Here is a 20,487-nt window from a genome sequence, read left to right as displayed (position 1 = left end):
GCTGGAAACAGGGAGAGACAGTCAGACAGACTCCCGCATGCGCCCGACCGGGATCCACCCGGCACGCCCACCATGGGGCGACGCTCTGCCCACCAGGGGGCGATGCTCTGCCCATCCTGGGCGTCGCCATGTTGCGACCAGAGCCACTCTAGCGCCTGGGGCAGAGGCCACAGAGCCATCCCCAGTGCCCGGGCCATCTTTGCTCCAATGGAGCCTTGGCTGCGGGAGGGGAAGAGAGAGACAGAGAGGAAGGCGCGGCGGAGGGGTGGAGAAGCAAATGGACGCTTCTCCTATGTGCCCTGGCTGGGAATCGAACCCGGGTCCTCCGCACGCTAGGCCGACGCTCTACCGCTGAGCCAACCGGCCAGGGCAGTTGTTCTTTTTCAAAGTGCTCCTGGGCCGTTTCTTTTGGCGGGCATGGATGTGGGTGGTTCCAGCCAAAGTCCCCGGACCTGGTTCCTCAGGTGACCTTCCCCCATTGCCAACCAACCTCACAAAACCTATAACTCGCCGGGTGTTGGGCGGATAGAATGTATTATGCTCACTTTGTTGAGGATGCCGTTGCCCAGGTGATATTAATGTGTGTTGGGGATTGTTGTAACCTGGGGCTTGGTTTTGGGATTAGGCCTTTCCCACCCTTTTTGATGTGGGGCGGTACAATCCAATCATGCCTCAGAGAAGTGACTTTGTATTAGAGACTTCCCTGTTTTGTATATTGGATTAGGAGTTTGGATTTCTACACTATAAAATGGGGACGAAGTGGGAGCTTGTGCTCTTGGTTCCTGAGATTAGCATGAGAGAGCAGCAGAAAGAGGCCATGTGGCCAGGAGAAGCAGCCAAGATGGCGGAGTATTGAGTGAGAGGCCAGTTTGTGCAGTTTGACGCTGGAGAAGGAAGGAGATGGGGAACAGAGGTGAATAAGTCTGGTGAGCTAGAAACCTTTGATTCTAGGAAACTCGGATAAGTCAGTGGCTTTGTGAGCACTGAATGTGATTGGGTTTTGGAGCCCAGTGTGTATTTTTACTTGCCCGCCGGGTGCAAGCTAGAATGAAAGAAAATGGCCCACCAGTTTGTGGCTCCTTTGTTTCTTTACCGACTGTCCGAATCCAATGCGAACCTGCATGGGCCAGGCGGCTGCTTTGATAGTGGCCCTGGCCTTGACTCCTGGCTTTACACCGGGCATAAAAATCCGAGCCCCTAGGATTACACCCCTAAACAGCAGGAAGAAGTTACAGAAGAGAGACCACTGCCCCTATAACCCTACCCTGCCTTCTGCCTTCTCGATTTTTTTTAATATGTTATACAAGAGTTGAGAATAATAGGTTTCAGTTCTTCAGGCTACGAACATAAGTCTCATTTCTTTAAGTTTCGATTTATCTTTCCCCGCCATTTTGTATATTCCAACCGTTTGTTCTACTCAATCACCTTTTGACATCTACTTCTATATAAGGCAATAATCCGAACTAAGCTAAAACTTCCACATAACTGCCTAACTACCCTACCAATGATAGGCGGCCCCATGTCCTCCTTCCTCCCCTAAATGCCTTTAAAATTGCTGTACCCACCATAAACTGGGCTGCTGTCCCTTACGAGACAGCCCGGCAGGTTTTCTTTCAATAAAGCCTGTTACACTGGTCTTTCGGACTCCGATTGATTCTATCACATAGGTCAAAAAATTTTGACGGAACTGTGCTTGTAATATTTATTCATTTCATAAAACTCATTAGACACTTGATGAAATACATTTCAATTTCCTCGTATTCGTTGCTTCAGTAAACAAACATTTAACGGTAAAGAGAAAAAGTACCAAACAACCAGGCTGTCCTTGGAAACATCTTAACGGTTTTATTGTGGGTTTCTTTGTCAGGTATTATTTAATACGTTTTCATTAATATTTTAAAACTCTCTCTTATAACATCATCTAGTTTTGTGTACCTCTTTTATGGTTCTTATTTAACTATTAAATGCATGAAGTAATAAACTACCTTTTGGTATATCTTTTTTTTAATATACTTAAACCGGTTACTTGGGCAGAGAACCAGTTGTTAAATTATTTGAATCCCACCACTGGCTCTAATCCCAAATATTATATTCAGAGCACACTCTTCAATCCTCCAGACCCTGCCTCTGGCTTTCACAGCTGCTGCGGGGCTCCAGCGGTCCAGGACCCCAGAGGCGGGGCCGCACCCGCCTCCGGTTGCATCAGAACCGGAGGCCAAGCGTCAAGGTGGGCGCCTCTGTCGGTAGGCCACGCGCACACAGCCCTCCGCCAGGTGCCTCCGCGGACTCAGTTCTTGGCCCCGCCTCCTGACCATCGAGGCCCCGCCCACAGCCTTCAGCCGGTGCCTCCGCAGACTCAGTTCTGGGCTCTGCCTTTTGCCCGGCCGCGGCCCCGCCCATAGCCCCGCCCACATCCCCTCTCAGCCAGGTGCCCCTGCAGACTCAGTTCCTGACCCCGCCTCCTGCCCACCGAGGCTCCGCCTCCTGCCGGCCTGAAGCCCTACCCACAGCCCTCAGCCTGTGCCTCCGCAGACTCAGTTCTTGGCCCCGCCTTCTACCCGGCTGCGGCCCCGCCCACAGTCCAGACTCAGTTCCTGACCCCGCCGAGGCCCCGCCTCCCACCTGCCCGCGGCCCCGCCCAAATTCCCTCTTAGCCTGGTGCTCCCGCAGACTCAGTTCCTGGCCCCGCCTCCTGCCCGGCCGAGGCCCCGCCTCCTGCCCCGCCCACAAAGCCTCGCAGTCGGCGCGGACGCACGCCTTGCGCAAGCCGTCGCCATTTTGCTCATAGAGACGTCGCTGGGAGACTCGGTCCTCTCTTCCTTCGGCAGCCGAGGCTGCTAGGCCGGGGCTGGGGTCGGGGCCAGGTAGGCGGGGCGGGGGCCTGCGACGAGTGGCGGCGCGGGGCATCGCGGGGCGCAGGTGCCAGGGGCCGGAAGCGTGGGTGGGCGCGAGTCCGAGCGCGGGCCTCGCGCCCCGGCGCCCCTCTCCCCAACCCCCTCCCTCCTCCCCTTACCCTCTCCCTCCTCCCGGGTCTCGGGGTCCGCGGGGCCCCGGCGTGGCGCGCGGCCGGCGGCGGCGGAGCCCGGATGGGAGCACCTGCAGCGGGGCGCCTCGGAACGCCCTCCTCCATCCCGGCCCCCAGCGCTCCCCAGCCCTCGGGCCATGCTGGTCGCGGACGTTTCTGGACTGGCCCCCACGCCCGCAGCCCCCCACCTGCAAACGATCTTTGTGTTCCACTCGGGCCTCACCCGCAGCGGCAGAGAGAGGATCTCCGTGCAGTTTTTAAGATACTGCACTTTGAGAGATGTTTCCTCCCCTCCCTCCCCAAGTACACGACACGGATGCTAAAAGCGTGTTTTCCCGCTGGCGCCGTGCGGCTGTTTAGAAGGAGGAAATGCAGAGTGGAGAGGTGCGGCGTGAGGAAGTGGGCTTTCCGATGTTTAAGAAATTTTAAATTCACAAATAAAAGAATTCAGCCACATTGTGAACCCCACAGTGTAAATCCTACCCTTCTTGTCTGTGTGTGCCCTGCCCTGGATTGGACCGTCGTTATTACCCAGTTCTGATTAGAGAGGACGCAATTCTGTTCTTCTCTTAACATTTCTTTTGTATATGTCCCGGATATTAAAACAAAACAAAACATATGTGTTGATAGTGTATTTAGTTTTACTGAACAATTTAGTTTTCATTTAAGTTTTGTTTTACTTAGTTACCCTATCATGTCCAGTGTTCCTTCTCAAAAAATCTTGGCACTGACCACTTCTGAGCATGCATATAGCTTTGTCTTTCTTTCTTACCTTGGGGTCCATTCCCAAATGGGAAATACTGGACCAAAGTTAGGTGTTCTTTCTTAGAGCACTGGATAGAAATTTTTTACAAATAAGGTGTATTTACAATAGCCTTCCCCCCCCCCCCCCCAAAAAAAAATCTGGGTCTTTGTCCGTTTTCACTAACAGCCTCAAGCAGAATTCGGTGGGGTTTCAACCCATTTTTTTTTTTAATTTTTATTTTTTGGTGTGTGTGGTGGTGGGACACAGGCTGTGCAGCCTGCTGCTGGAATATAGAGCTGTCTGTACTCTACGGAAGACTGAAAACTGGAGTCATGTCTTCTGCTTAGAGACCCGTCAGCCTCCAGTAGGTTTGTTTCTTCCTCCCGGAGCCCCGCTTCCCCTGCTTGATTGACTTAAGAGTTCAGGGCACTCAGGAAATGTGTTAGCCCGTGAGGAAACGTCCTGGGATCACAGGGGCATGCACGATTATTCAGGTCAGGTTGGACAGTTCTGATTTTATTGCTGGCATAAAAAAGGCAAGGTTTATTTGAGGAACGCCACTAATGAAAACAATTCTTCGTGCTTTTGATAGCTTTCCACTTTGCAGAGTACTTTCCGTTCCGTGGGTTCATCGTTGAAGTGCTGAGGGTATCTTTATTCAACAGACGTTTGTTACTTAACAAACATTGGTTGAGCCTCTGCCACATCCCAGGTGCTGTTCTAGGCACTTGGGTATACAGCAGAGAATAAAATATTTAAGACATCTCTGCTGTTCTGGACCTTAACTTCTGGCAGGGGAAGCTGTTTTTTTACCAAGTGTCTATTGTCAGGAAGGGGGGAAGGCTGAGGCTGGTGAAGCCACGTGACTTGCCCAAGGCTTAGCTAGTAACAACCGGTGACTGGAAGGCAGACTCCAGTCTGCAGGTTCCTACTCTAGCTCTCTGTAGGCAGAAGGGATTTGCATAATGGACTCTTTGGAAGGAAAGCAATGCACTAACGTGTGAGCCTTCTTCATTGGAAATACACCAGTGGTTTTGAAATTGTTGGCATGTCCGAAGCTAGTGGTTTTTGAGTGTGGTTTCATTCAGGAGATCTCCAGATTGTCAAATCTCATTCGGAGAGAAGTGTGATTGGCGTTTTGGAAAGGTGCTGGGATTCTCTGAAAAGGGTGATGATAAATCTTTGTTTATTTTTAGTTTCCCTTGCCTAGGCTTTCATACATATGATAAATCTCACATTCTAGAGTAAATTTAGGAAAATGTAAAAGCAACTAATTTATGGGGAGAAGAGTGGGAGGGTTTGCTTTTGTGTGTTTGTGCATGGGTGATTCTAAAGAATCTATTTTTAATTATAGTTGACATAATTTTTTTTAAACTTTTTTAAATTTAATTTAATTTTATTTATTCATTTTTAGAGAGGAGAGAGAGACAGAGAGGGAGAGAGAGGAGAGAGAGACAAGAGAGAGAAGGGGGGAGGAGCTGGAAGCAACAACTCCCATATGTGCCTTGACCAGGCAAGCCCAGGGTTTCGAACCGGCGACCTCAGCATTTCCAGGTCGACGCTTTATCCACTGTGCCACCACAGGTCAGGCGACATATAATTCTTACATTAATTAAAGATGTATGCCATAGTGATTAGATGTTTATATACCTTATTTATTTATTTATTTATTTTTCTGAAGCTGGAAACGGGGAGAGACAGTCAGACAGACTCCCGCATGCGCCTGACCGGGATCCACCCGGCACGCCCACCAGGGGCGATGCTCTGCCCCTCTGGGGCGTCGCTCTGCCGCGACCAGAGCCACTCTAGCGCCTGGGGCAGAGGCCAAGGAGCCATCCCCAGCGCCCGGGCCATCCCTGCTCCAATGGAGCCTTGGCTGCGGGAGGGGAAGAGAGAGACAGAGAGGAAGGAGGGGGGGGTGGAGAAGCAAATGGGCGCCTCTCCCATGTGCCCTGGCTGGGAATCGAACCCGGGTTCCCCGCACGCCAGGCCGACACTCTACCGCTGAGCCAACTGGCCAGGGCCTAGACGTTTATATACCTTATGAAGCGATCACCCCAATAAGCCTAGTACCCATCTGACACCCTACAGTTAGTCCAGTATTATGGACTGTATTTCTTACGCTGTACTAGACATCCCCGTGATACTTTAATAACTGATCACATGGACATCTTAGTCCCAGTCACCGTTCTCACCCATTACCCTCCAGCCCCTTTCCCTCTGGCAGCCATCAGCTTGTCCTCTGTGTCTGTGAGTCTGTTTCTGTGTATTTTGTTTTTTAGATCTCATGTAAGTGAAATCATACGGTATTTATCCTTCTCTCTGACTTTTAAAGTTTTTTTGCGGGACCTCCATAGTGTTTCCCCTAGTCTGTACCAATTTACAACCCTATCAGTAGTGCACGAAGATTGCCCTTTCTCCACATCCTTGCCAATATATGTTTATTGATTTATTGATGACCGCCATTCGGACAGAGTGTGAGGTGATATGTCATTGTGGTTTCAGTTTGCACTTCTCTGGTGATGAGTGATGTTAAGCAACTTTACGCATTGACCATCAGTATGTTATCTTTGGAGAGATCAGGTTCTTTGCCCATTTTAAAAATTACATTGTTTGGGGGTTTTTTGGTATTAAGTTGTATACATTGTTTAAATATTTGGACATTAACCCCTTATTGGATGTATCATTGGTGAATATCTTCTCAATTCAACTCAAATAGGTTGTCTTTCGGTGTTGTTGATGGTTTTTAGTTCATAAACTTAGTTTGATAGTCTCATTTGTTTATTTTTAAATTTCCCTTGCCTAGGAGACATAGCCAAAAAAATACTGCTAAGAGCATTGTCAGAGTTTACTCCTATGTGTCAGAGTTTACTCCTATGTTTCTAGGAGTTTTATGGTTTCAGGTCTTACGTTTAAATTTTTAATCCATTTGAGTTTATTTTTGTATATGGTGTAAGAAAGTGGTCTGATTTCTTTTGGGGAGAGGGAGGTGTGTCTGTCCAGTTTTCCTAAAACCATTAATTGAAGAGATTCTACTGCCCTGGCTGGTTAGCTCAGTCTTGTTAAGAGCGTCATCCCAAAAGGACAAGATTGTGGGTTGAAGTCCCGGTCAGGGCACACATGGGCATGAATGCACGACTAAGTGGAACAACAAATGAGTGCTTCCCTGACCCCTCCCCTCTCTCTTCCTTCCTCTACCACTCTCTCTCCCTTCTTCTCTCTGCCTCTTTAAAAATCAATTAAAAAAAGTTAAGCCCTGGCCATAGCTCAGTGGGTTGGAGTGTCGTCCCACTGGTGGAGGTTGCTGGTTCCATCCCCGGTCAGGGCACATACAGGAGCAGCTCAATGTTCCTGTCTCTCCCCCTGCCTCTCTCCAAAAAGAGAGAGAGAGAGAGAGAGAGAGAGAGAGAGAACTGTTCTGTATGTTCTTGCCTTCTTTGTCATACATTAGTTAACCATGTAAGTGTGGTTTAAGTTCTGGGCCCTTTATTTGGCTCCATTAATCTGTATGTCTTTTTATGCTAACACCATGCGGGGTTTTTTTTTTTGTTTTTTTTTTACAGAGACAAAGTGAGAGTCAGACAGAGGGATAGATAGGGACAGACAGACAGGAACGGAGAGAGACGAGAAGCATCAGTCATCAGTTTTTCATTGCGACACCCCAGTTGTTCATTAATTGCTTTCTCATATGCGCCTTGACCGCGGGCCTTCAGCCAACTGAGTAACCCCTTGCTCGAGCCAGCAACCTTAGGTCCAAGCTGATAAGCTTTTACTCAAACCAGATGAGCCTGCGCTCAAGCTGGCGACCTCTGGGTCTCGAACCTGGGTCCTCATTCTGACACTCCATCCACTGCGCCACCGCCTGGTCAGGCCATGCGGTTTTGATTACTGTAGCCTTGTATAATTTGTTATCAAGTAGTGGGATATTTTGAGATATGTTCCCTTTATCCCCACTCTGCTGAGAGTTTTGATCATAAGTGGATGTTAGATTTTGTCATATGCTTTTTCTGCATCTCTTGATACAATCATATGATATTTATCTGTCATTTTGTTTATGTGGCATATCATGTTGATTGATCCAGGGGCATTGAACCAGCCTTGCATCCCTGGAATGAATCCCAGTTGATTGTTGTGTATAACTTTTAATGAATTGCTGAATTTGGTTTGCTTATATCTTCATTGAAGATTTCTGCATCTATGTTCAGCAGAGATATTGGCCTATAATTTTTTCTTGTGTAGTGTCTTTGGTTTTGAAATTAGGATAATGCTGGTTGCATAAAATGAGTTTGAGAGTCTTCCCTCTTGATTTTTTTGGAATAGTTTGAGAAAGATAGATGTTAGTTCTTCTTTGAATTTTTGGTGAAATTCATCTGTGAAGCCATCTATCTGGTCCAGGGCTTTTGTATATTGGGAGCCTCTTTTTTCTTTATTTTTTTTTTGAACTCAGAGAATACTTCATTCCACCCATCAGAGAAATAAAGAGGTTGGATCTGTAACAAAGCATCCTGTTTTAAAGCATAGGCCAGTGTGTACTATGTACGAAGTAACTGATAAGACCACAAACAACTTTTCAATGTTTAAAAGGGATAAGCCTCCTGGCAAAAGCAGCATCTTTGTGATTTATTAACTTTAGCATTCCTCTTTTTTATCTTCACCCTCTCCTTCAATAGAATCTATACCATCCTCCTCATAACCCTTCTCAAGGGCAGCCCTGTCCTCCTGGGCTTCAGAAAAGTCCTTCCTCTGGCCGTCACCCATGTACTGGTGAGCAAAGGTCCGCTTGTCGTACATCAGGTCACACTTGCAGTAGCGCGAGCTCAGGCTGCAGAAATAGTTGTGGTGTTGCTCAGCGTGCACACAGTTCCCTGTCCTTGGGCCAGGTGTCCACTAGGAACCACAGTGGGCGGCTGGCTAATAATTAACGCCAACTTAGAACAGTGGAGCACCAGTCCACAAACTGGATGGTCCACTTGGTCTTGATGGTGGCACCGGCAGCGTTGACATCTTTAGGAGCCAGGTTGCCCTGGTACAACAGGCAGCAGGCCATGTATTTCACCCTCTGGTTGGCTGACTTAAAGCACACATCGGTGATCTCTGCTACAGAAGATTGTTCATGGCAGAGATGACAGGGGCACATGTGGCCAGAAGGAAGTGAATGTAGGGATGGGAACCATATAGGTCTGGAAATCAGTCAGATCGACATTCATGCCCCAGCAGTTTGAGGGAAGCAGTGGTGGAGGGCACGATTTGGCGTATCAGCCTATTCTGGTTAGCATAGCTCAGGCGTTCAGTAGCAAGGTTTCTGCAGTCGGTGTTGTGCATGGCCTCGTTGTCAGCCGTGAAGGCACAAAGTGCTCCATGGCGGTGTGGTTGGTGAGGATGGAGTTGTAGGGCTCAGCTGCAGTTGTGGAAACCAGTATGGCTGGGTAAGTGGAGACTTCTTGCCATTTCAAAGGTGACGATCCATCAGCAGGGAGGTGAACCCAGAACCAGTTACCCCACCACAGCTGCGGGAAACCAAGAAGCTCTGAAGACCTGTGTATTGGTCAGCCAGTTATTAACAGCACCTTCTTTGCCTCTGACAAGCAGCTCAGGGTGGAGGAGTTGGCAGTAGGTACCAGTGTGAACTTCAGTAATGACTGTGGGTTCCAGGTCTGTAAACACTGCCGCCTATCTCACTGAAGAAGATGTTGAAGGAGTCATCCCTCCCTCTCCTCTGTCACACACAAATGGTCTTCTTTTTCTTTAGTGGGATAGAGGGAGGAACAGACATACAGGAAGGGAGAGAGATGAGAAGCATCAACTCATAGTTGCAGCACCTTAGTTGTTCATTGATTGCTTTCTCATATGTGCCTTGACTGAGGGGCTCCAGCCGAGCCAGTGACCCCTTGCTCAAGCCAGTGACCATGGGGTCATGTCTGTGAACCCACACTCAAGCTGGTGAGCCAGCACTTGAGCCAGATGAGCCCATGCTCAAGCCAGTGACCTCAAGGTTTTGAACCAGGGTCCTCAGCGTCCCAGGCTGATGCTCTATCAACTGCATCATTGCCTGGTCAGGCTGAAGGTTGCGGGAATGTAAAAAGATGGCCACCTCATACATGTTACTGTATTTGTTTGTAGGTAACTAAAATGTTATGTTTACTCATATGTAGCTTCCATTTACCAAGCATATTGTATGTATGGGGCATTGTGTTTAGTGCTGGACAGAAATTAGTTTACAGTAACTCGGTAACGTCAGTATTCACAGCTGTATGGATGAGGGAAGTGAGGCTAAGAGAGGTTTTTAAAAGGCTAAGGAAGTAAAGTGTCGACCTGGAACACTGAGGTTGCCAGTTCAAAACCCTGAGCTTGCCTGGTCAAGGCACATATGGGAGTTGATGCTTCCTGCTCCTCCCCCCTTCTCTGTATCTCTCTCTCCGTCCTCTAAAAAGAATAGATAAAAATATTTTTTTTAGAAATAAAAGGCTAAGGAATTAGGTAACTTGTACAAGGCACAGTGAGTCAAGGGGCAGTAGTAGCCGAGATGCAAACACACATTTGCCTCCAAAGCCTGTTTGTTTCCTTTTCCAGACCTGTACCCTCTGTTCCTAAATACAGACGTGTATTGGTTGAGAGATGGTGTTAGAACCCACGTGAGATCTCTTCCAGCTCTTGAGTGTTGATTATTAAATACATTATTTCTGTCCTTTATGACAGCCACGCTGCCCTGCACTAGGCTGTAAAGCCGGGTGAGCAAGCGTTTTCCGTGGAGGGCCAGGTAGCAGATGCCGTTATACCCACAGTTTGTGGGCAGAGTGTGGCTATGTTCCGTTACACTGTCATTTACGGAAATAACCTTTGGAGGGACCAATCTGACCCGTGAGCAGCGGTTTGCTGACCCTGCTTCAATGCTATTTTTTTAAAGTATAATTTCCATTTTTTTCCCCCAGAGAACTTTCCAGTCCTTAAGGACTTACCTTTTTATGTGGGCTTTGGTAGAGGTCAGGGTGCAGCACCCACAGGTCTAGATCCGGGTGGGGTGTCGGTGCGGTCCTTCCCGGCTTCCCAAGAACAATGACTGAGACGATTCCTGGCCGCCTTGCTGTGAAGGGCAAACTCCCACGATCATGTGGTTTCACTGACAGCTTGGGAAGCGCGTTGCCTCGAAGGCAGTCACTTCAGAAATATCCCCAATGGCGCAGCCTCTTACAGCAGGGGTCCCCAAACTACGGCCCTGCGGGCCACATGCGGCCCCCTGAGGCCATTTATCCGGCCCCCACCGCACTTCTGGAAGGGGCACCTGTTTCATTGGTGGTCAGTGAGAGGAGCATAGTTCCCATTGAAATACTGGTCAGTATGTTGATTTAAATTTACTTGTTCTTTATTTTAAATATTGTATTTGTTCCCATTTTGTTTTTTTACTTAAAAATAAGATATGTGCAGTGTGCATAGGGATTTGTTCATAGTTTTTTTTATACTCCGGCCCTCCAACGGTCTGAGGGACAGAGAACTGGCCCCCTATGTAAAAAGTTTGGGGACCCCTGCTCTACAGTGTATCAGGAACGCAGCGGGCACAGGTGGCACAGTGAGCAGATGCACATGGCCATGCTCTTCTGGCACAACCATTGTTCCTGTTTTTCTTGGTCATCTTGGAAGCCAGGACCCAAGAGCCTGAAGTTACTTTCCATGGTAGACACCAGTGGTCTCCCTGGTCTCTGTAGGGCTTTGGTCAGTTGTGCATATGTTTCTGTCTGTAATTCCTAGACTCCAGGTAAAGCCATTGTAATGCTCCGCATTTCCCATTGTGGAACGCCCCTTAAGAGGTGTGCTCTGTGTGGCGCAGTCTCCTGGCCTTCTGACGTGACTTACTTCGCACTGCCCTCATGACTCCACGGTTCCTTGTTGCAGGCACTGCAGGAACGTGCACATGGGCACAGGGAAGCCTGCTCAGGATGGTAACCTGCAAAATTTGGCATATCTGAGTCATAAAATACTGGCAGCAGTTAAAAAGGACATGGGAGGGCTCCTTTTTTTTTTTTTTTTTTTTTGTATTTTTCCGAAGTTAGAAGCAGGGAGGCAGTCAGACAGACTCCCACATGCACCCAACCGGGACCCACTGGCATGCCCACCAGGAGGTGATGCTCTGCCCATCTGGGATGTTGCTCTGTTGTGACGGGAGCCATTCTAGCACCTGAGGCAGAGGCCATGGAGCCGTCCTCAGTGCCCGGGGCCAACTTTGCTCCAGTGGAGCCTTGGCTGTGGGAGGGGAAGAGAGAGACAGAGAGGAAGGAGAGGGGGAAGAGTGGAGAAGCAGATGGGCGCTTCTCCTGTGTGCTCTGACCCGGAATCGAACCTGGGACTTCCAAACACTGGGCTGGTGCTCTACTTCTGAGCCAACCAGCCAGGGCCGGCAGCTTCTATTTTCTTTTTTTTTTTTTTACAGAGACAGAGAGTCAGAGAGAGGGATAGACAGGGACAGACAGACAGGAACAGAGAGATGAGAAGCATCAATCGTTAGTTTTTCATTGTGCATTGCGACACCTTAGTTCATTGATTGCTTTTTCATATGTGCCTTGACTGCGGGCCTTCAGCAGACCGAGTAACCCTTTGCTCGAGCAGTGATCTTGGGTCCAAGTTGGTGAGCTTTTGCTCACACCAGATAAGCCCGTGCTCAAGCTGGAAACCTCGGGGTCTCGAACCTGGGCCCTTCTGCATCCCAGTCCGACGCTCTATCCACTGCGCCACCACCGGGTCAGGTGGGAGCCTCTGTTTTCTAATGTGAGCTGTCAAGGTATATTGTTTAACAAAAAAGCAAAATTATAGGTAGATTTTCATGATTCCTTTTTATGTTAGAAATGTATTTTTGTACATATATTTTATAGGGGCCACATGTGTGAATGTATACAGAACGCCTGATGGTGTTCATACCAAACGAATAAGAACTGGGCTGGTGGGTGTGGCAGAAGTTGGGGCTGGGACTGGTGGCTGTAGCCTTAGGTATCATGTGTCTGTTTTTTTATTTTACCAGGGGATATTACTTGTGTAATTAAATTTTAAGAATAACAAAAAAGATCTGTCTGGCTTCAGCCCTTCCGTAATCTCCACCAGCCTTCCCTGCACCACCCCAAGTAAACAGCTGCAGAAATGCAGTGGGCGGGCAGGGAAGGCCCCTGCCCGTGGCCGCGGGATTGTTACTGTTGCGTCCGCTGGGCCCCGACTGGAAGGGAAAGGGCGCATTGATGGCCAGTGGGATTAGAACCTCAGCTCCCATGAGTTTTTGTTTGCACTGTTGCCTGTCACGTGCATGATCACTTGACTTTCCTGCAAAGTTATTATGTGGTTGACCTTGTGGTCTGGTAGCAGAAAACGAAGATGACAAGGTCAGCTGTAGACATGACTTCAGGCGTCTGAGAGGCAGCTGCACACCCAGGGGAGGTGTTGTGGTGCACAGGTCCTCCAGGAAGAGCTGGGTGTGGACGGGTCACTGAGTTATTGTTTAAGGATCAATCAGTCCGTGTCCTTGCTAATGGCTCTGCCATTTTTCTGTGTGTTAATCCAGGAGGAATTTTGTTGTCAGAGAATAAAAGGAGGTTGTCCATAATTGACTTTAAGCAGCAAACAGTGTAACACTGAGCTCTTCAGCTCCGCCTTTCTTGTAAGTGTATCACTTATTCCCAGTGATCATGAAAACCGATTACATCATGTGATGACATAGTACCATAAGCTTGGAACCCTAAACTCTTAAGTGGACTTTTTATTTGTCCTTATATATTTCATATAAAAGACTCCATTATGATGAAAACTAATTTCCTTCAGCCGAAATCATTTACTATTTTTAAAAAATCCATTCAGGTGTATCTACTGTCATAGTTCTTGATATGTGTTATGTCCTTCCAGGCTCTGAGAAGTCGAAGACCAAGAAGGTTTTGATGTTTTGTGTGGCGCCACCTGAATTAGAAACCAAGATGAACATAACCAAAGGAGGGCTGGTGTTGTTTTCAGCAAATTCTAATTCGTCGTGTATGGAGCTTTCAAAGAAAATTGCTGAGTGAGTTAAATCGTCCTGTGTATATCTGTAGTACGTGATGTTTTAATTTGACAATCGGATTAGCACTGATTGTTGAACTTGAGAGAAGACAGTTCATCTGCATTTCATCTGTGCATATTGCGGCCTCGCCTTCCTGTCAGCCATCGTGACACCCTGTGCGTTCATTCCGCATAGCTGACCGAGTGCCTGACGAGTGCTGGGCATTGTGCTGGGCGCTTCCTATGTAAAGACTATTTGCGTATAAAGAACAGTGACTTGGATACCGTGTAGCGATAGTTGATAGATTATAGTTCAATGAAATTTTAGTTATTTTAGGTCTTGATTTAAATACTGGGGATTAACAGTGAACAGTCAAAATCCTTTCTTCTTACATTGAGATGAATCTAGACAAGAAGCAGTTCAGCAACATAAATAAGACAGTGTCAGGTGGTGGTCAGCACTCTGAAAAGAATGAGTGCCCAGAGGCCTTTGACACTGAGGGGCTGGGATGTAGCTTGAGAAACTTGAGTGAGTCACAGAGTGAAGGTCTGTGGGCAGAGCCCTGCCGGCAGAGGGAGCAGTTGGTGCAAAGGCCCTGTGGTGTGCAGCAGGAGCCAGTGCCCCAGGAACATGGGTGGCGTGTAGAGAGCACAGGAAGTGGGCAGTGAGCAGGCAGGGCAAGACCCACGTAGACCTTCTTGGGTAGGCATGGGGTGGGGGTTGGGGGGTTAGGTAATGGAGCTACAGAACAAGTTGGTATTGACTTTAAATTTTATAAGATTACCTCTATTTATTTTTATAAATTTATGGATCATCCTTAAATAGTAAAGATGTTGAGTCTATTCTATTACCTTTTCAGCTTTCCCCCCCTTTCTCTTCTCTAGGCGGCTGGGGGTGGAAATGGGCAAAGTGCAGGTTTACCAGGAACCTAACCGAGGTGAGCGATCTTTGATGTGCGTAACATTGATCTTTTTGCAGAGTGTGACCCACTGGCTCAGGCCTTCATCTGTTACTGAAACAACTAGATTCAGGGTCTAGTTAGTTCCATTAGCAAGGAAGTAAAGCAGGCAAGCGGGTGAGAGTGGTGTTCTAGCTTCACCAAGACCAACTACGTAATTACAGAGCCCCGAGCAAGTTCCATCTGGGCTCCAGTGCCAGGTCTTAGGCCTCCTTGAATAAAAACTGCCTGGATATAGGAACCAGCTGGTCAGCTGACTGGAAACATTGTTTCAGTTGTTGGTTGAATTCATGCCACCTTCGGCAGGATGAGTATATCCTGTGTGGCCTCAGTACTAATTGGTGGTGGTTCTTTACCTCTCTGTAAGCTGCCATGGGTTAGACTTCATGAAATCTTATTAAGAAATGCTTTTTGCTAGTGATCTGTGTCATTGCATAAACATCTCAAGTTGTAAAAGCCATTTATTATTTAACTGTTGTAATTTCTATATTCTAGCACATGATGTTGGGCCGTTTGCAAGAGTTTGAGAGTCAACTTATCCTTAGCAAGTTGTGTAACCCTTCCAAACCGCAGATAATTAGGGCTGCTTGAGGATTAAATGGGGTAATTTGTGTGCCTAGCACAGCTCTTGGTACATAGAGGGTGGCCAGTGAGGTCCCTCTCGTTTCCACCGTAGGGTTTTGTTGGGTATTTCGTATTCTGTAACTCGGAATAGACTCGGAAGAGGCACGGGCTTGCGTCCCCGTTTGTTCTGCCTCTTCTTTCCTGTCTCAGCGGCCGGGAGGCTTCAGTGGGAACAGAAGTGTAGTTGCAGAGAAGACGCAGGGAGCGTGTGCAGAAGACCCTGCTGCTATGAGAATCGGATGCTGTCCTCTGTCTAGGCTGGAGGGGAGGGCTGGGAGAGCTGGTGGTGAAGACTCAGGCGGAGCTGGGTCCACCCTGCAGCTGCGTGAGGGAGGGCACAGGAAGTACTTGTATCTGTGCTGGGTCCACCCTGCAGCTGCGTGAGGGAGGGCACAGGAAGTCCTTGTATCTGTGTGAAGGGAGGAGGGGACAGCCTACGGATTCCTTCCGTGACAAGACTTTGGAGAACTGAGTTCAGGGGTGATGTGAGGTAGGAGGGCTCAGACAGAGGAGGGCAGGATTCGATTCCAGATCGCTCTGACTCTGAAGCTCGTTTTCATTCCATGGTGCTGTGTTCCTTTTCAGACATGTATTTCACTTTTTCTAACATTTTAAATGAAAATATTCAAACATACAAAGAAGTTGAGTGAGTAGTATACAGTTAATATACCAGTGTTTATATCTACCACCTAATTCAACAGTCAGCATTTTGCTGTATGAATTTGTATGTGAAGTAAGTTGCAGACATCCAGACTCTTAACCCCAGAATGCTTGGTCATGCACCTCTGAAGAACAAGGACTTTATTCTACATAAATATACTACCGATATCACACTTAAGGATATTTGATAATTCTTTAATCAACTAATGTCTAGTCTATATTTGCAATCCCTTAGTTGTCCTTAAGACCCTTTTGTAGCTGTTTTTTTAAACCAGGTTTCATGGTTCAAGCACTGTATTTCTAATATCTTTAATTTCTTCTCATCTGCAATTTCTTACCTTTTCATTTTTCTTCCCGTGACATTGACCTTTTGAAGAGGTTGTCTTGTTCTGTTCCGGGTTTGTCTGATTGTTTCCTTGTGGCAGATCACAAATTTTTTGAGAGTAGGGATATTGGACTTAATTTATAATTGCTCTCACAACATTATTATAATATTTTATGGCTAATAAATTTCTTTTTAAGTTATTTTTTTTTAATTTTATTATTATTTTTTTTGTATTTTTCTGAAGCTGGAAACGGGGAGAGACAGTCAGACAGACTCCCGCATGCGCCCGACCGGGATCCACCCGGCACGCCCACCAGGGGGCGATACTCTGCTCCGCCGGGCGTCACTGTTGCAATGAGAGCCACTCTAGCACCTGGGGTAGAGGCCGAGGAGCCATCTCCATCGCCCGGGCCATCTTTGCTCCAATGGAGCCTCGGCTGCGGGAGGGGAAGAGAGAGACAGAGAGGAAGGAGAGGGGGAGGGGTGGAGAAGCAGATGGGCGCTTCTCCTGTGTGCCCTGGCCGGGAATCGAACCCGGGACTTCTGCACACCAGGCCGACGCTCTACCACTGAGTTTTTATTTTATTATTTTAAGTGAGAGGAGGGTAGATAGACTCTCACATGTGCTGAACAGGATCTACCTGGCAACCCCTGTCTGGGGCTGATGCTTGAATCACCTGAGCTATTTTTAGTGCCTGAGGCTGACGGGTTGACACTTGAACCAATCAAGCCACTGGCTGCAGTAGGGGAAAAGAGAGAGAGGGATGAGAGGGAGGGGAAGAGAATCAGATGGTTACTTCTCATGTGTGCCCTAATCGGGAATCAAATCCAGGATGTCTATATGCCGAGCTGATGCGCTATCCACTGAGCCAGCCATCCAGGGCTGCTAATAAATTCTTAATTGTTGCTGGTTGAGGGAATGAGTATATAATTTCCTATAGATACTATACTCAGAGTGGTACAGTGCTTACTAGAAGTGAGAAGTGTAGATTTACTGGTTTCAAGTCAGAAATTAATTCTATCTTAAAGATATCATGAAACCATGTTTAAAAAGTATGACTAATGGCAGTATGTTTATTATCTAAAGCTAATCTGTTTTGTAACAGTTTCAGTTTTCATATTTTGTAACATTGGAGAATGTTGAAAATTCTTTGTGTATTTTTAAAAACATAAATTACATACCTTCTTCAGTCCTCTCCTTTTTTTTCCTTTTCCTTCCAGAAACAAGAGTACAAATTCAAGAGTCCGTGAGGGGAAAAGATGTTTTCATCATTCAAACTGTTTCAAAGTAAGAACTAAGCCAATAGAAGTGTTGTTTTTTTGGGGGGTTCCTGTTGGGCATGCGTGTTTAGAGTAAGAGTTGGCTAGACAGGAAGAATAAGATAGTTTTAAAATTGGTATCTTACTCGGCTAATTTTTCTGACTTAACTGCTGACTGTTGTATGTTCTCTCAGTGTTGCTGAAGAGTGGAAGTAACCAAGCACAGGGGTCCTCCACTTACCACAGGGGACATGTTCCAGGACCCCCAGTGGATGTCTAAACCTGCAGACAGTACTGACTCCTATAGATGCTCTGTTTTTTCTGTGTGTGCATACACGTCTGTGGTAAAGTGTGATTTATAAATGAGGCCCAGTAAGAGATTAACAGCAATAACTCATAATAAAACAGCAATTATGATGACACATTGAAATAAGAGTTACGTGAGTGTGATGTCTGTCTCTCTCTCTGGCAGCTGATCTGATCACTCAGATGGCTCGCGGAGTGACTGATGGGCAGTTGTCACATACAGTATGGATTTGCTGGACAGAGGCCTGATTAACATCCCAGCTGGGGTGGAGCAGGGCAGTAAGAGACTTCATCACACTCTGCAGAGTAGCGTGCCATCGGGAACTTATAAATTGTTTATTTATGGAGTTTTTCATTTAATGTTTTCCTACCACGGTCGACTGGGGATCACAGGCCACAGAGAGAGAAACGGTGGGGTAGGGTGGGGGCGCTGGGTTGGAGCAGAGACTTTTGATGACAACAGAGCCCCGCCCTCCTCCACGGCAGACTGCAGAACACAGAACAGCTCGTGTTGCCTGGCTCCTGGGTGTTGGCTGTGTCTCCCCAGAGACCAGTGTGGGGCCATCTGGACACATGCTCAGAGATCGTGTGTGTGATCTGAGGGGACAAGTAAGCCCTGGAGGCTGAGCTGGACTTAGCATTCAGGACATCAGAAGGATGGCTCCGGAATCCTCCCCATTTTCCAGTCCTCCTATTGATTTCCTTTTTATTTTTACTTTTTTTTTTGTATTTTTCCAAAGTTAGAAACGGGGAGGCAGTCAGACTCCCACATGCGCCCGACCGGGATCCACCCGGCATGCCCACCAGGGGGCGATACTCTGCCCATCTGGGGCGTCGCTCTGCCGCAACCAGAGCCATTCTAGCGCCTGAGGCAGAGGCCACAGAGCCATCCTCAGTGCCCGGGCCATCTTTGCTCCAATGGAGCCTCGGCTGCGGGAGGGGAAGAGAGACAGAGAGGAAGGAGAGGGGAAGGGGTGGAGAAGCAGATGGGTGCTTCTCCTGTGTGCCCTGGCTGGGAATCGAACCCGGGACTTTCACACGACGGGCCAATGCTCTACCACTGAGCCAACCAGCCAGGGCCTGAGTTTTGAGATGTCTTAACAGACAGTTGAGTGGAATCATCAAGTAGCAGTGGAATTTGTTAGGTTGGAGTCGAGAAGCTTGGGCTGGGGCTCTACATGTGAGAGTCTCCAGTATTTCTAAAGCTGTGACATTGGATGAGAAGCCCAAGGGAGGAGGGAGGAGGAGAGGACAAATGAACGCGAGCTAGGACCAGACGTCGGGGAGAAGAGAAACCAGCAAAGATACCAGGAGAGATGGGGGGTCCTGGAAGTGAAGCGAGTCCAGTGCAGCAGGGGGTCGGGGCATAGCTGTGTGTGACCCGCTGTTGGGTGAGGTGGGAGAAGGGCTGAGCACTGGCCTTGTGATGGAACCACATGGGGTCCTGGGTGGCCTGGGGGAGAAGCAGACTGGATGAGTGGAGGTAGCGAGGGCAGACAGCTCTCCTGAGATCTGCTGCGCAGGGGATGTGCCTGCGCATGTGTGTGTGTGCACGCGTGTGTGCGTGCGTGTGTGCCTGCGCGTCTGTGCGTGTGTGCGGCGTGTGTGCGTACATACGTACATATATAAGGTCTACCGGAAAGTTCTGTCCGTTTTTGGAATAAAACAAAATACGAATTTTTCTTACCGTCAATAAACTTTATTAAATAATATAATTGCCATTGTTATTAATGATTTCTTGCCAGCGTGAGGGCAATTTGTATATCCCATTTTTGAAAAATGTTTTATCTTTTGATGCAAAAAATTGAACCAGTGCTTGTTTGATATCTTCTTCATTTTTGAATTTTTTGCCCTTCAAAAAATTTTGTAAGAACAAAAACAAGTGATAGTCGGAGGGTGCTAAGTCCGGGGAATATGGTGGATGCAACAGACATGCTTCTGTAGCATTTCTTCCTTGTTGAAATTCGTAAAAATTACAGTGGCGTAAATGAACTTTATCAGTAGCCATGGGTACACTGTGGCTTCACACATAAGGCTGACGTGAATCAACTTTGTTTTAGTTAATTTGCTACATCAGTATGTATACATTAAGTGATAAAAATAGGCACACACGCGCCAAATAAACGTGCTTACGTGTCGAAACTTGTGATAGAAACGGACAGAACTTTCCGGTAGACCTTATATATATGCTGATGTGTACGAGCCCAGGGAGTATATGACACATTTATGACGGAGGCTACAGAGGGAGAACTGCTGCAGTGATACCTTGCAGTAGGCGAGAGAGGGTGGGGACCGCTGTGTAATTTGGAGGACTAATTTCAGAGTCACTTTGGTGTGGAAAATGTGTCCCTCTCCCTCTCTGATGGGCAGGGCAGGTGGACTTCTCAGATGCAGTTGCACGTGGTGGTGGGAGCCTGTGGCAGAAGTAGGATCACTGGCTGGGGGGGAGTGAGGGGGGCGCCAGGGGGGAGAGAGCAATTGATTGGTTCCTTCTCATGCCTTGATAAGTCTCGGTAAGGCATGAATTGCTTACACTCTGTTGGAACGGGGAGCTCTTATCAGGTGTCTTACGTTCCTT

The 20,487-nt window shown here is 47.7% G+C and overlaps 1 protein-coding gene and 1 pseudogene across 5 annotated transcripts in view; one reads left to right on the top strand and one right to left on the bottom strand.

The window, feature by feature from the left end:
- Positions 1–2,750: 2,750 nt before the first annotated feature.
- PRPSAP2 (phosphoribosyl pyrophosphate synthetase associated protein 2) overlaps positions 2,751–20,487 on the top strand; it is a 37,525-nt gene continuing 19,788 nt past the window's right edge. Inside the window, exons 1-5 of one of the 5 annotated variants that reach the window (XM_066365002.1) lie at positions 2,751–2,864; positions 13,309–13,404; positions 13,647–13,797; positions 14,661–14,713; positions 17,565–17,631. In XM_066365002.1, the coding sequence (XP_066221099.1) occupies positions 13,679–13,797; positions 14,661–14,713; positions 17,565–17,631 (239 nt within the window). In that variant the 5' untranslated portion in view covers positions 2,751–2,864; positions 13,309–13,404; positions 13,647–13,678. Of the gene's footprint in view, positions 2,865–13,308; positions 13,405–13,646; positions 13,798–14,635; positions 14,714–17,564; positions 17,632–20,487 lie in introns of those variants that run through there. The other 4 variants (XM_066365001.1, XM_066365003.1, XM_066365005.1 and 1 more) reach the window with 4 other exon arrangements.
- On the bottom strand, positions 8,400–11,634 carry LOC136392419 (tubulin alpha-1A chain-like; annotated as a pseudogene).

The sequence above is a fragment of the Saccopteryx leptura genome, chromosome 2 (assembly GCF_036850995.1).
Source record: "Saccopteryx leptura isolate mSacLep1 chromosome 2, mSacLep1_pri_phased_curated, whole genome shotgun sequence".
In the NCBI taxonomy this organism is placed as follows: Eukaryota; Metazoa; Chordata; class Mammalia; order Chiroptera; family Emballonuridae; genus Saccopteryx; species Saccopteryx leptura.
The sequence above is the reverse complement of the archived record's forward strand: the minus strand, read 5'-3'. Positions and strand labels throughout refer to the sequence as shown.